Source organism: Aptenodytes patagonicus, chromosome 2 (genome assembly GCF_965638725.1).
Source record: "Aptenodytes patagonicus chromosome 2, bAptPat1.pri.cur, whole genome shotgun sequence".
NCBI classification, from domain to species: domain Eukaryota; kingdom Metazoa; phylum Chordata; class Aves; order Sphenisciformes; family Spheniscidae; genus Aptenodytes; species Aptenodytes patagonicus.
Genome location: NC_134950.1, coordinates 151,389,899 through 151,403,856, shown reverse-complemented (window position 1 = coordinate 151,403,856; position 13,958 = coordinate 151,389,899). Strand labels below are relative to the sequence as shown.

General features: G+C 39.8%; 1 protein-coding gene across 1 annotated transcript in view; it reads left to right on the top strand.

The window, feature by feature from the left end:
- DNAJC1 (DnaJ heat shock protein family (Hsp40) member C1) overlaps positions 1 to 11,133 on the top strand; it is a 123,794-nt gene extending 112,661 nt beyond the window's left edge. Inside the window, exons 10-12 of the mRNA XM_076331677.1 lie at positions 8,849 to 8,897; positions 9,391 to 9,875; positions 10,914 to 11,133. Coding sequence (XP_076187792.1) covers positions 8,849 to 8,897; positions 9,391 to 9,875; positions 10,914 to 10,982 — 603 coding nt within the window. The 3' untranslated portion in view covers positions 10,983 to 11,133. The remainder of the gene's footprint in view (positions 1 to 8,848; positions 8,898 to 9,390; positions 9,876 to 10,913) is intronic.
- Positions 11,134 to 13,958: the final 2,825 nt, after the last annotated feature.

The following is a 13,958-nucleotide window of genomic DNA, read 5'->3' as shown; positions in this document are numbered from 1 at the left end:
GCCGCTCGCTCACTCCCCCCGCCCCGGTGGGATGGGGGAGAGAATTAGAAGAGCACAAGTGAGAAAAACTCGTGGGTTGAGATAAAAACAGTTTAATAATTGAAATAAAATGATAATAATAATAATAATAATAATACACAAAGCAAGTGATGCACAGTACAATTGCTCACCACCCGCCGACCGATGCCCAGCCAGTCCCCGAGCAGCGGCCCCCCCCGGCCAGCTTTCCCCAGTTTATGTACTGAGCATGACGTCACATGGTATGGAATGTCCCTTTGGCCAGTTTGGCTGTGCCCCCTCCCAGCTTCTTGTGCACCTCCAGCCTTCTCCGTCGGTAGAGCATGGGAAACTGAAAAGCCCTTGACTAGTGTAAGCACTACCTAGCAACAACTAAAACATCGGTGTGTTATCAACATCATTGTTCTCCTCCTAAATCCAAAACACAGCACTGTACCAGCTACTAGGAAGGAAATTAACTCTATCCCTGCCAAAACCAGGACAATATCCACCCCTTATTCTATACCATCTATGTCATGCTCAAGTCTCATATTTTCCAGTACATTTTCATTAATCACCACCCCCTTTTTTTTTAATATATGTAAATATATATATACACACACACACACACACACACACACAGAGATATCATTCCCTTAGTCTGTGGGCCATCCCTCTAAAATGTTCAGTGAGTTCATTTAGTCCGTGACTTCGGGCTCCATCTGTCGTAATAATCTTCCAGGGCAGGAAAAATGGAGATGGTATGTGGTGTTGGATTGTTCCATGTTGAAGTCAGTTCTGGTACCATCATCACTGTGCTTTGCTTGGTTTCACTGAAGTTATTCTTCATTAGTCTGGGTGATTCTTATTGTAATATCATTAGTATGGCCTATAATATTATTAGTATTATTAGTATAACTATTATAACTATAATTAGTACTTAACATCACATAATTTAGATCATTGGCTATTCTCACCCAAAATCAAAACCCCTTGAGGTACACATCGGACTTCCCCATCCTTCCGCATTATCCACCAAGTGCACCCAGGTCCTTGAGCAAAAGCAATCCCACGGATGGGTTTGCCTTTGCCCGAGGCAGGAATAACCCAAACTGTTTTCCCCAGCATATTTTTTATGTGCACTGCAGGGACTTTATTCCCATCTACAGTACGTAAAAGTTCTGACTGGGCAGGGCCAGCTTGATTGGCAGATCCCCTAATGTTGACTAACCAGGTGGCCTTTGCTAAATGCGTATCCCAATGTTTGAATGTCCCGCCACCCATTGCTCTCAGCGTAGTCTTTAACAGTCCGTTGTATCGTTCAATTTTCCCAGAGGCTGGTGCATGATAGGGGATGTGATACACCCACTCAATGCCGTGCTCTTTGGCCCAGGTGTCTATGAGGTTGTTTCGGAAATGAGTCCTGTTGTCTGACTCAATTCTTCCTGGGGTGCCATGTCGCCATAGGACTTGCTTTTCAAGGCCCAGGATAGTGTTCTGGGCAGTGGCATGGGGCATGGAATATGTTTCCAGCCATCCGGTGGTTGCCTCCACCATTGTAAGCACGTGGCACTTGCCTTGGCGGGTTTGTGGGAATGTGATATAATCCATCTGCCAGGCCTCCCCATATTTATATTTCAGCCATCATCCTCCATACCAAAGAGGTTTTAACTGCTTGGCTTGCTTGATTGCAGCGCATGTTTCGCATTCATGGATAACCTGCGCAATAGTGTCCATGGTCAAGTCCAGCCCTCGATCACGAGCCCATCTGTATGTTGCATCTCTTCCTTGACAGCCTGAGGTGTCATGGGCCCACCGAGCTATAAATAATTCACCCTTATGCTGCCAGTCCAGATCCACCTGAGCCACTTCAATCTTAGCAGCCTGACCCACCTGCTGGTTGTTTTGATGTTCTTCAGTGGCCCGACTCTTGGGTATGTGAGCATCTACGTGACGGACTTTTACAACCAGGTTCTCCACCCGGGCAGCAATATCTTGCCACAATGCGGCAGCCCAGCTGGGTTTGCCTCTGCGCTGCCAGTTGTTCTGCTTCCATTGCTGCAACCACCCCCACAGGGCATTTGCCACCATCCATGAGTCAGTATAGAGATAGAGCACTGGCCACTTTTCTCGGTCAGCAATGTCTAAAGCCAGCTGGATGGCCTTGACTTGGTCCTGAAACCAGGACAAGTGGCTTGAATTAATGTAATGTCCCTCATACATCCTGGTGAGCTGGGTTTGAATTCCATTGCAGAATTCAAATCTTCTGACTCTCAGGAAAGGTAGTGCATTTTACATCAGCAGTCACGAAATAAGATGTCCAAGTAGTTGTTGCGATGGGCTTTTGAGCCAAGCTCCTCTCTTACATGAGTGCCCATAGTATTGAGCTAAAGACTCTCAAACACGGATTTCAACTGACCAGAAAAAAAAAAAAAGGCCCAGTTTGAAGCCTCCAACATCATGACAATTCTAGTTGCTGAGTTCTTCCTCTTTCTGTGTCCTGAAAAAAGGAGCAATTCTTCTGCTGCTTTAAATTAACTATTTGGGCACTTAAACTGGAGAGAGGCTAGGGTTCTACATCTGGTGATTTAGGCCAAGTTTGCCTTTTTCGCAGGCCACATCTTAAACCGTCTCATAATTAAGCTCACAGTTGTTTTGGGGATTTCTGTAGGGGTAGCTACCTCTTCTCCATCTGCTGTGGCAAAGTTCAGAATCACACACGGCTTCAAAGTCCATAACCATAAGAAAACTGTGCTGTTGCCGGCTGCAACTGGTCAGTCTAAGCAAATTCAGTTAAATTCATAACATGTCTCTTAGTTCTTTCAAGAATAAAAGCACATTGTCCTTAAAATACTCATTTGTTATATTAGCATTAAGTTCAACGTGTAATTTACACAGTGGATAAAGACTGGTTGTGTTCCATACTTTTGAGAAAATTGGTAACAATCTACTAAGCAAACTGTTATAAGCAGTGCCAAAACAAAGGTGCGTCTTCTAATTTGAAATATTTCATTTCAAGAGATTTAGTAAGTTGCAAATAAGGATACTTGCAAAAAATGAAGAATGACTTGGCTTGATGCTTCAGTTTTTGAAGTTTCACTAATCTGTTAAAACTGGAAGACAATTTTAGCAGCCTTCTTAGTGTATGTAAGGGAAGGCAGTTTATAAAGCAACAAACTTTGATTATGTCACATGAAAATAAAGGAATGGGTCATTATTGTTGCCCGACTTGGGTCAAACAGTTCTTGATATAGTTATGGTTGCTATGAAAAAGCTATTTAGAACTAGATTGGAAGAACAACTCAGTGTAGCAGGTAGTATTTTGGTTGTAAGGGGAGAACTTCAAATTTGGCAATTTATTCTATGCTGTTCTGGAAGGTTAGATCTGCAAAAAACCTACTACTTTGACAAAGCCAGGAAGGCATTAAAATCCTTCTATGTCTGGCTTTCCTTTATGAGAAAAAATGTGATTTTTAACTCAAATTAGCCCCAAAGATTCAAGAAATTCCTCACTGCTGCATGTTAGGCTCAGCTACTCATAGGCTGTCTCCAAATTATATTTTTGCATAATTCCACAGATGTTGGCATTTTTGCACGACATAACTGACGGATAGCATGCAGGAAGATAACTGGGTGAACAGAACACTGCTACTGGGACAGCAAATTTCTGATAGCTGATGCTGAGAAACTGTGGCAGTTTTAGTTTAGAGAACTTCTGCTCAGGAAGATGCTAAGAATAGTAAACAATTTTATCAGGACCTCCAGTTTTCAGCAGCACAATAGCAAGTCATCCTTCCTTGCAAGAAGGTTATATACATTTGTGAAACCAAGCGACATGGGTTATCTCTTCCTCTACAAAAAAACCCACATTATTTTCTCAGAATGTTGTCAGAACCCAAGAGATTTGTACTTTTGTAATTATCTGGTGCAATCCTGATCAAAATAGTATCCTATTCAGAGAAGGAAGGTAGATTGTTGCCTACCAGAAGATTGCTGGAAGACAGTGAAATGGCGAAGGCTTCAAAGTCCCGTTGGCGTTGGCGTGTGCCCTGCGAAGCTAGGCTGGTCGTGGTGCTGGAGGGGTCAGCTGAAGTGATGAGCTGGTGGCTGCTGCTGTGGGAATGGGGAATTGCTCTTCATCTTCTGCAAAAGGGCTGTTTCTCTCTGTTCGGCTTCAGTAGGATCACTATACCTGACTTTACAGGGTTTTCCCTCTAGGTCTGCCACAATTCTGTGCCTTTTTATGCCTGCCTTCCCTGCAGGATGAAAAGTAGCCTCTCATTCATGTGATAGCAAAATTTGCTTTTGCCTATGCTACTGAGAGTCTTTTAAGCTGACTCTGAATAATTTTTTTTTTTTCTCTTGTGTATCTCTGAAGCATTGATTGTTCCATCTGAAAGAGGTGGCAGGTGTCCAAGGTAACAAGAGATTTAACATCTGGATGGTCACGATGAGGAATGTTTTTACTGCTAGGTGTCTTGTTGAGTAGCAGCTAGTCTTGTGATCTGGACTAATTGTCAGCAGTACAGGAGGAAACCAGCTCTCTCTGGCTTTCATTGCATAAAATCAACCCACTAATCCCACTTGCTTTCAGTAAAATCTTTTTGTAGCTGAAGAGCTATTGAAACTGAATTCAGAAGGGAGTTCTCAGAAGCAAACTGTTCCTGTGGCTTCTTTCTGTATGTCCCATAGTAAGATGGTTTGATTTCTACTTCAGCAATTTGATTGCTTGCATCCAACATTTTTTTTTTTGGTCATCTTTCTCTGTCTAAGAAAATCTGTTTCACTGTGCATGTGATTATCTGACTTTATTTGTGACTTCTGTTATCCCTGGTAGACTACAGGGATGCCTAGATTATTTGGGCATAGAAAGAGCAATGTTTGAAGTTGATTCCTATAAAATAATGCAGTGTGTCTGTTCAGCAGTACAAATACTTGCAGGAATATGAGATCTGCCCTCTTCTGTTTTAAATCAATTTCACAGTCTCGATCCTTATTATTTAAGGTGTCCCCAGACCCAGGGTTTCTTAAGGGCTGGCTAATACTCTGGTGAAAGCTGTTGTCAATAACAGCAGGCTTTTAGCACAACTTTTCACAGTAATGATAAAATTCATAATTTAATATACGAGAACTATAATTTTAAAGCATTCTGCAGGAACAATCAGCAATACTAACTAGAAGAGTAATTCTACAACTGCTCCATACTTTGAATAACAGTATTTCCAAGTATGTTATCTGTTACCTAATGAAAGAGTAATAATATAAGCAAGTTATGATAAGAAATTGAGTAGAGAAAGCAATGGAGCAACTTACATTGTGTAACTTAGTGATTTTTTTTTTTTAAATCACTGTTAAGAACTAGCTAGTAGATAACACTACTCACCAATTTAAATTGATATTAAGGATGTCAGAAAGTATGGAGGAACTGGCACCAGAAGAGACTGCAAATTTGAGTGGCAAGAGCAATGATTAAACTCAAAGAGATCAAACTGAAATACAATTTCATATGTTCCATAGGTTGGATTCCTAATAATAATAATAATCCTTAGTAGTTAAATACTGACATGTTGTGATTCTTGCCCTGTGTCAGCATCTTTAACGGCAATGACAGTTGAAGCTGATGGACAAATAAGTCTAAATAAGCGATACCTGAACTCGTAAGTGAAAAGAGCTGGAGTAAACAGGAACTTTACATAGCACCTGGAAAAGGACTTGCAAAATCATCCATATGAATAAGAAAGCTGACCAAAACAAAAGGGAAAAAAAGAGAATAATAGACAAATAATCTTCTCATGTAACTTGTGAATGATGATAGTAAAGCTGTGAGTAAGAAGCTTGATGAGTTGTCAAACTTACGTCAACTGAAGGTGCTTCTTCAGTGTTTGAAATTGTAGATTTTCAGTATCTAAACCATACACACAGTTGTTATTTCCAGCTTAGCTGGTGAATGTTCAAATTGAAAGTCCATCAAAATATGGGCAGATATCATGCTGCCTTCAAAAGAGAAAGTCTTGGAAATATTTGATGTACTAAATGGAGTAACTTACTACAAATGCTACATCTGGGTTCATCAAGTTATTATGGCTGAAGTTATCCAAAAAAAGAAAACCTAAGGCAAAACTGTTACTTCTAACCTTTTTGCATGTAGGGGGGAAATGCGAAATGCCATTAGGATCTAGAAATAAGCCAAAATCCTTCACTGTTCTAGTGGAGAGGGCTGGTTTAGATTCTAATTCAATTAGATGTAACATGCAGCAAAATTTATATCTATTATGGGATACCTACACTAACCTAATTTGGAACATCTGTCTTGTAAAGGAAACCTGAATCCAGCATATTGATTTGCACCACTTCCAATGCAAAGTTTATGTTGCATGTGTAGGCTCGGTTTGAAAGATAAAACAGTAATTGCCAACCTCCAAAAATGTCAGAGGTTCAACGTAGAGAAAACCGAACATTGGTATTGGGGTAGCAACTCGGTATACCTGTCTTTGTCATTGCTTGCAACTTACTCTGCTCTATTTGGTTCAGGGAATCTCTTCTCTCTTTTTCCTCTCTTGGCCTTAGGAGTAGGCTGTAAATCTTTGAAAGAAGTGCTTAAAAAATAGCAAAATGGTTTAGAAGCAGTTTTCTGGAATACATGAACATAGATAGATAATGCCTTGTAATATTCACAATGAATCCACTGCATCATTGCAGTAAGCTCCAAAGGATCAGCTACTCATTTGCATGACAAGTTCTTCTCACTCTTTTCAAAATAATCTATTATAATCCAGTTTATATAACATAATTTCTATTTAAGAGATGCACAGCAGGATGCCACTAAGGATCCATTCTGTTCAGCAGTCAAGAATGCATTCCCCTCCACTCAGCCTTTTAAAGCATTGGCCCTATAGAGATACTCTGCTAAGAATGAAAACGGAACACGAACATTTTAATTTGGATTATTGTAGACTATAAACTCTTCAAGGAAGGCAATTTCTATTAGTGGATCACCTGTTTCAAGGAGGATCCGTCCTGTTGTTTCAAAATCAGGATCATGCAGATCACAGGCAGAACTGTTAGTGCTAATTAAAATTATCTGTTCATTGTAGTATTCTGGGATTTTTCTCTTTGAACAATTAAAACTTTATCATACTGCAACAGTGGAAACTGGAGCTTTCTATGCCAGATGTCTACCTCTGGATAAAGGTTTTGGTTAATTAGAGTTGGGATTTTTTGTTCATGGAGTTATCATTTAAACTTAATCATCCCGGAAAATGAGGTTTAATTTGTAGGGAAAATAGACCACTGCCTTGTTAAGCCTTGCTGTCATTTTATGAAGGAGATCCAGCACTTGCCTGTTTTTAAAGCAAAGTCTTGTGATTTCAGAGGCAGAAATGTGGGTGGGAGGAACCAAACAGACTAGACTAGAAGCAGACGGTACCAAAGTATTTTAACTATTGAAGTACTTACTTTTGTTCCATTACAGGATTCATAAATCCTGAATCTTTCTATTTTCTTCTTCTTCCAGAAAATAGCTGTACAACCCCCTGGCAGGTTTGCTCTCTAGTGCTGCTCTACATAGAGGATACTAGTCTGTTATTGTTAACATTAGTTAAACAGCAGAGGTCTATGCTGTGGCTCTGAAGGTCTAAATGATTCATATTGTGGGTAAATACGATCCCATGTGGAGGAATTTCTGACTTGGTAGGTGATGTATTTTTTATTTTTGCTCTGGGCAGCACACTGCCGAGTGCCTTACGCTAAATGGATGTTAACATCTGAAGTGGCAGGCTCAAACAGCAGGAAACGCCGGTTAGCCATCCCAGGTGGTATCGGTTCTGGTTCAGTGCGTTGCCTGTTTACCTTGTAAGTTTTATTTGATCTGGGTGCTCCGACTACTTGATTTCAATTTCTAGCTTTTTCACAAAGACCTGATATTCAAAAAAACTGAAATTGAAATCTGGTATTCATAAAACATTTTCAGTAATGTAAAAGTCTGTATATTTCTTTGAGTACTACATTTTAAAATGCTTTTACGTGGTGCTTGTATTTTGGACTCTAGATCATTTGATATAACACGGATGCTAAGTGATTAAAAGGATCTTAACAAAGCCTGTCGTCTTTGTTACCTATAGTGAGGCCTAGAAATTTGGGATGGGGAAGCTCCTGTGGAGCTTCTGAGTGGGGAGAAAGCCTGTTTGTTTCCTTAATTAAGTAAAAATGAAAATGCTACATCTGGTGTTGCTTTTCTCCCAGGACACAGATTTCGGTATACATGGAGAGGTTGAAGCAGGCAGCTCTCCATCCTTTGGGTTCTCATGTAATAAACTTTTTTCCTGAAATATCAGGACTTAGGAGGTGTCTTTGCTGATCTTTGGCAAACTGTTACATTTTATTTTGGAACTGAATGCCTGTCCATTAGCGTGCTTCATCATCTGGACCTACGTGGGTTATTTTGTTCTTTTGTTCACTATTGAGAAACTAATACCTAGAAGATAACTCATTTGTTTCCTTTTTCCCCCTCTCCCTGTGATATTTTTAGGGTAGAGAATTAGGGCTTAACAATGAAATAAAATAAAATTTGAATATCAACTGTGATGTATTATGGTGATAGTAATAGAAATGTGTAGCATTGCTTACACTATTTTAATAAGCTAGGAATGTTCTAGAAAGGACAAAGTTTAGAAAGTTACTTTGTGCCAGTTTGGGATCCATATATGAACAAAGCCAGCAGAAGAACATCAGCCTCGCTGTATTTAATATATGTTCAGTGGTGGTATTTTGCAGTAAGTTGCTAATGAATTCTTCAAGAGCTCCAATAATGTAATTTTTTAATAGTCCTTTTCTTGTTGTTGTTTTCATGCAGGTTACGATGAAAGCCAAACAACTGAAGGATTCTGTCATGTATACACCAGGTGTGTGCTACTAGACCCTCCCTGATGCTTATAAAAAGCACTGCATTTGGATTATAGCTATGCAAATACAGTGCTTTTTGTACCTTTCAGGGTATGCTTTGCAGAGAGACTTTTGCAACCTTGCCTTACTTTGAGCAAAGAGAAGAACTGATGGGGTTTCTGAGGGAATGTTTCCCTGTAGCTACATCCTCCCAGGCTTTCTTACTCAGTTTATTGTGGGGTTTGTTCATTTGTTCACGCCGTTCTGTTGTTTATATCAGTGTGGTAATTTGCTAGTACTTCACATATACCAGATAAGCTCATAATTGGCAAAGTTCATTGCTTCATAACAAATACCCTGATTTCTTGACAAGCATTTTCCTTAAGGTCTTAATCCAGAAGAGCTTTTTCTCCTCTCTGCACTATTCCGGGTACCTTTTATTTGCAGGCAGTTCCCTGCTTGTTTGTGGTTTGTTTTATTTTTTTAGAAGTGTAACAACAATACTTCTAACAGGCATCATTAGGCTCTCCGAGCTTAAAACGCTGGCCCAGAATTCCAAGAACGTCAAAGTCAATGTGAATTTGCCAGACCACATAATCACCCGGCGAGAAAGGGAGGAGGAAGAGGAAGAGGAGGAGGAGGGGAACTACAATCATATCCCAGAGCAGAGGGATGTCCAAATAGATCAAAAGGAGACCATTGCAAGTGAAACTAGACACCGCAAACGAAAAATTCTCAAAGTGCCTGAAATGACTCTACCAGCAACAAGAGAGGTGCTAGAAGAGAAGGGCAGAGGAAGACGCCAGAAAGATTTTGATAACACCGAGCAAGAGGAAGAGAGTGATGATGAAGGCAGAAAAAGGGAGAAAAGCCATGCCCCAGAAGAACTGTGGACTCAAAATCAACAGAAACTTCTTGAAATGGCCTTGCAGCAGTATCCAAAGGGAACATCGGATCGCTGGGATAAAATAGCAAAATGTGTTCCTGGAAAAAGCAAGGTATGCTTAGTTTTGTTTGAACTATAGTATAAATTGAGGGGAAACATATTTTCTACCAGTTTATGATTGCCTTAAGAACTGAGGGTCCGTGCAGAAAGGTGAGGTCTTTACTTAGCCTATCAGTCCAGGCATAATCACCTAAAGAGCATTACTGTCATGTTTGTTGCTTTTATTTAAAATACATTTTCATTTAATTGTTTGTTTGATTTATTACAGAAAATGTTGAAATATCCCCTGTTTCATTTAAAATACCTACCCCTCCTCTGCCTTTCAGATCTTCAATTGCAGGACAGATTAGATTTTAAAACAAATTTTGATTCGAAGTTTATTAGTAACCAAATGTTGGTGAGCTGCTTTGCTTACACTGTTACAATACCTTTCTCAACCCATCTCAATAAACAAACAAAATAAGTAATCCATCTGCAAGTGTTAACTGCTCAATAACCTATCTAATGTTCTTTTTGTAAGTATAATCTTTTTAAAATAGTGTTCGTTGTCATTGATACAGTTGGTCTTTGTTAGATTCTGTAATAGTTGTGATTGATAGATAAGTGTGCTTGCTTCAGTCACTGTAGCTGCAGGAAATCCTAATTTTATTTGTGCCAAAACAGTGTGAGAGGGGAGGAAACGTGGGTGGGGGATTTGAGTGTTTCTCCGGCTTTGAAGCTGTTGGACAGTATCTGGTGTCAGTAGGTGCTATGTTAGTGACTGCAAAGGCTTGTCTTTAACAGGGTCACCTATCTGCAGTGTGGCTCATACCAGAGTAACTGTTCTGAAATAGGTATTACAATACAACTGTTTAATAACTGCTTTGACAGTCATCGTCAAGAAATACTGGCTAACTGTTTTCTTGGGTTTGTGTCCTCTTTAAAGAGAGGAGTTATCCATTAAGAAACGTAAACTGGGGGGGGGGGAACCCCAAAGAACCCCACACAACCCCCAGAACCTAGCTCTTCTTCTGGAATGAGGTAGCATGTGTAGAGTTAAAGCAATACTAAAATATCAAACTTTAATTAACACTTTTGTTTTTCCTTTTAGGAGGAGTGTATAGCAAGATACAAGTTGCTTGTTGAACTGGTACAAAAGAAAAAAATGGCTAAAAGCTGAACGTTCTGAGCAGAAGAGATTTAGCTCATCTTTGTCAAAATGGGATTTTAAATCTCATATGCGGGAAACCGCATTTTTGTACCTCAGTATTTCTGTACGTCATGTGCCTTAGTAAAAGAAAATATCAATAAATCTTATACCATCCTACCTACCTATTTTGTGTGTTGGAGAGCTGCTTATGCAGATGTGTAACAACAATGTCTTAAAAATTAGTGGACCTTCAGGAAAAGCCACACTGATAATTGCATACGAGAACCGGTAGGTTTACAGCTAATGAATATACAGAATATAAAGAATTTTAAATGTCGTTTTGAAAATGAGAATTGATCTGAAACTGTTAAGCAAGGACGAGAGTAATGGAACGCTGCACTCAAGATATTTCTTCCTTTCTTGCAGCTATAAATAGAAGACAGTATGCCTGCGAGCATGTCTGCTGCTACGTGAAATGTCTATTCATTCTAACAGTATTTGGAAATCAGCAGTATTTCTAATCGTAACTTCCACGTGCATTTATATGCACCTACAATATAACGCCTTTTTTACCAACTCTGCAGACTAACACACAGTGATATTTGGTAGTGCTGTTATTTGGTAAAGTTGAAATGGGTAAGAACATTGAAGGCCTCTAATTAAGATATATAACCATATACTTCATGACCAGTTTTTAAGTACAGAATAGGACTTAAAAGCTAACGTTATTGGGCTAAGAGTTCTTGTATTTGGGGGGCGTTGTATACCCTGGATTCAATATTGTTTGATTTTATATTTGAGGAATAGGTAATAAGGGTTATTACTCATTACTTGCTGTTTTGTTTTTCATAATTTTGGAAAAGTTATACAAAGCTTAACATGCTGGGAAAAAGGGTACTTAATGGGCTGTACATTATATCAGTAAATGAGAGCAGTGATCGTAGTCTTTTGCAAGAAACATTAAGGACTTGGATTTTTTTAAAGACTTATTTACCACTCAACTTCTGATTTAATACCAGGATTCTAATAAGTTTTTGAGCTTTAATTCAAAATTAAAGTGAAAAATCAGAGGACCATGTATCTGAACTCAAAATCGGAGCTTGGTGGCTGAAAATCTCTGTTAACTTTCTGCCATTTACACTATTGCTTTTCCCCAGTAACTGTTTGCCAATTGTGTTGCTTCTGACAGATCAGCATTTCACAAAATTTTATCCCATTCCCATAAAACCTTAAGGGAGAAGTATTTAGGGAAGATAAGTCTTCCATATGTGTTCCTTACCAAGGGGAACTTTTTGATTTTTTTTTTTTGTTATATATAAAAAATTAATCTTAGTTGGTAGAAATAATGATATTATGGAAACTTTACTATACTAGACACAAAATAATGCATCTAAATTTTGTTTCACAGAGAACTTCACAGGTTAACTGCATTGGAAACGAAACATATTCAGAAGCTGTACTATGATCTGTGTGTGCCAATTGATCAAATAGTAATTCTGTGCTACTAACGCACCTATGAAGGAAGAATCTGAAGTGAGATCAAGTGAGATATTTTCAAGAGGTATCAGGAAATCTTAACTTTAAAAAGGTATTAGTCATCCAGAACACTTAGAGATAGATGCCTGTAGCTGTAAAGCAAGGAAATTGAAATGGCTACAAAGAAAAGCTGCTACAATGGTTAGGTGAATTGGTGAAAATTAACTTGGCAGAGCATTGATAGGGCTGGGGTAGAACACCACGAGCGAACGATGTATTTGACACCTTTATCATTGGAAATCTTTAAAAATGTACATGTGTAAGAATACCTGCTCAAGACTTGCCCATCTCGCTACTGTGTATGTGGCAATAATTACATGCTGCCTGCCCAACACCTTCAGCTTCTCTCCGCCCTAGGCTTTCTGGACAGGGGTCTAAGGAAGAAGAATGAGCACCACTTACTGGTAAGAAACCAGTTTTTCTCTTTTTTTGTTTCGAAGAACATTTACACTGAGAAACTTAAAGCAGTGCTCCTGACAAATACAGTTTATCTGAAGGAAGATCCTTAAGGATGGGCAAAGATTGTACGTGTCATTGTGTCACACTTGTCAGGTTGAGTACCTGACAACGATGGTTGTGAATGTCTAATCACAGGTGCTGCTCACGCCTGGATGGATGTGAATTGATGGATTGCATCCTTATTGCTTGAAGAATCAAGCTGCCTGAAAGTAGGGGTGAGCTGGCTGTGTAAGAGAAATGCATTGGCTTCTTCCGCAGTGGAGCTTCACCATGAACTGGTGGCAGGACCAACTGTCTTATCGTCAAGAACTGGAAAGGTTTTGCAATGCACTGGTGGGTCATTTGGAACCGGAAGGGTGTTTCACACTGAGTAGTCTGGCAGTGTAGGTCTTGGGATGAGGAACGTGAGTCAGTGTCCAGCATCAGTGAATCTAATCTCTGCAACCACATGCTCGGAGACACCCGTCTAGGAGGGGTCCTTCATGTAGTGAAAGCTTTGTCCAGGCCCCGTCCAGTCTTACTTCATGTTTCATTCCTCGAGGGCCAAAGGAGCTGGCCCAGGCTAAGCTTTAGCTTCTGTGTTTGGCTGTGGCAAGGAGGGTGATACAGGTCCAAGATCTTCAGGCTGTCTCAGGGTCCTCTGCTGGGGTTGCTGGGTTTTTTTGCATGATGAGACCGCAGGCCCTTTTGGCAGTGGCTCTAGTCTCTGATCACTGAGGTGAGATGTGATGCTCTCTAGAGAAGTGGTAAACCACAGCCAGTCTCCCAAAGAATACCCAGGCTTTTTTTTCTCATGGTTCTGGTATCCACCACCAAAGCTACTGTTTTTCTAAAACTTCCTGTCCACGAAAATTGAGGTCACTCTGAGCTTGGAATTTAAGCAACTTCTTCCAACTTCAGTTCTAGCACAGGATGCAGATATTTTTTTTTTCCACCCAAGTAAGATTAGTATTTGCCTGCAAGCAAAATATTTTTACTTTCCTGGGCAGTTGTGAGCTGTACCTCAAAGTG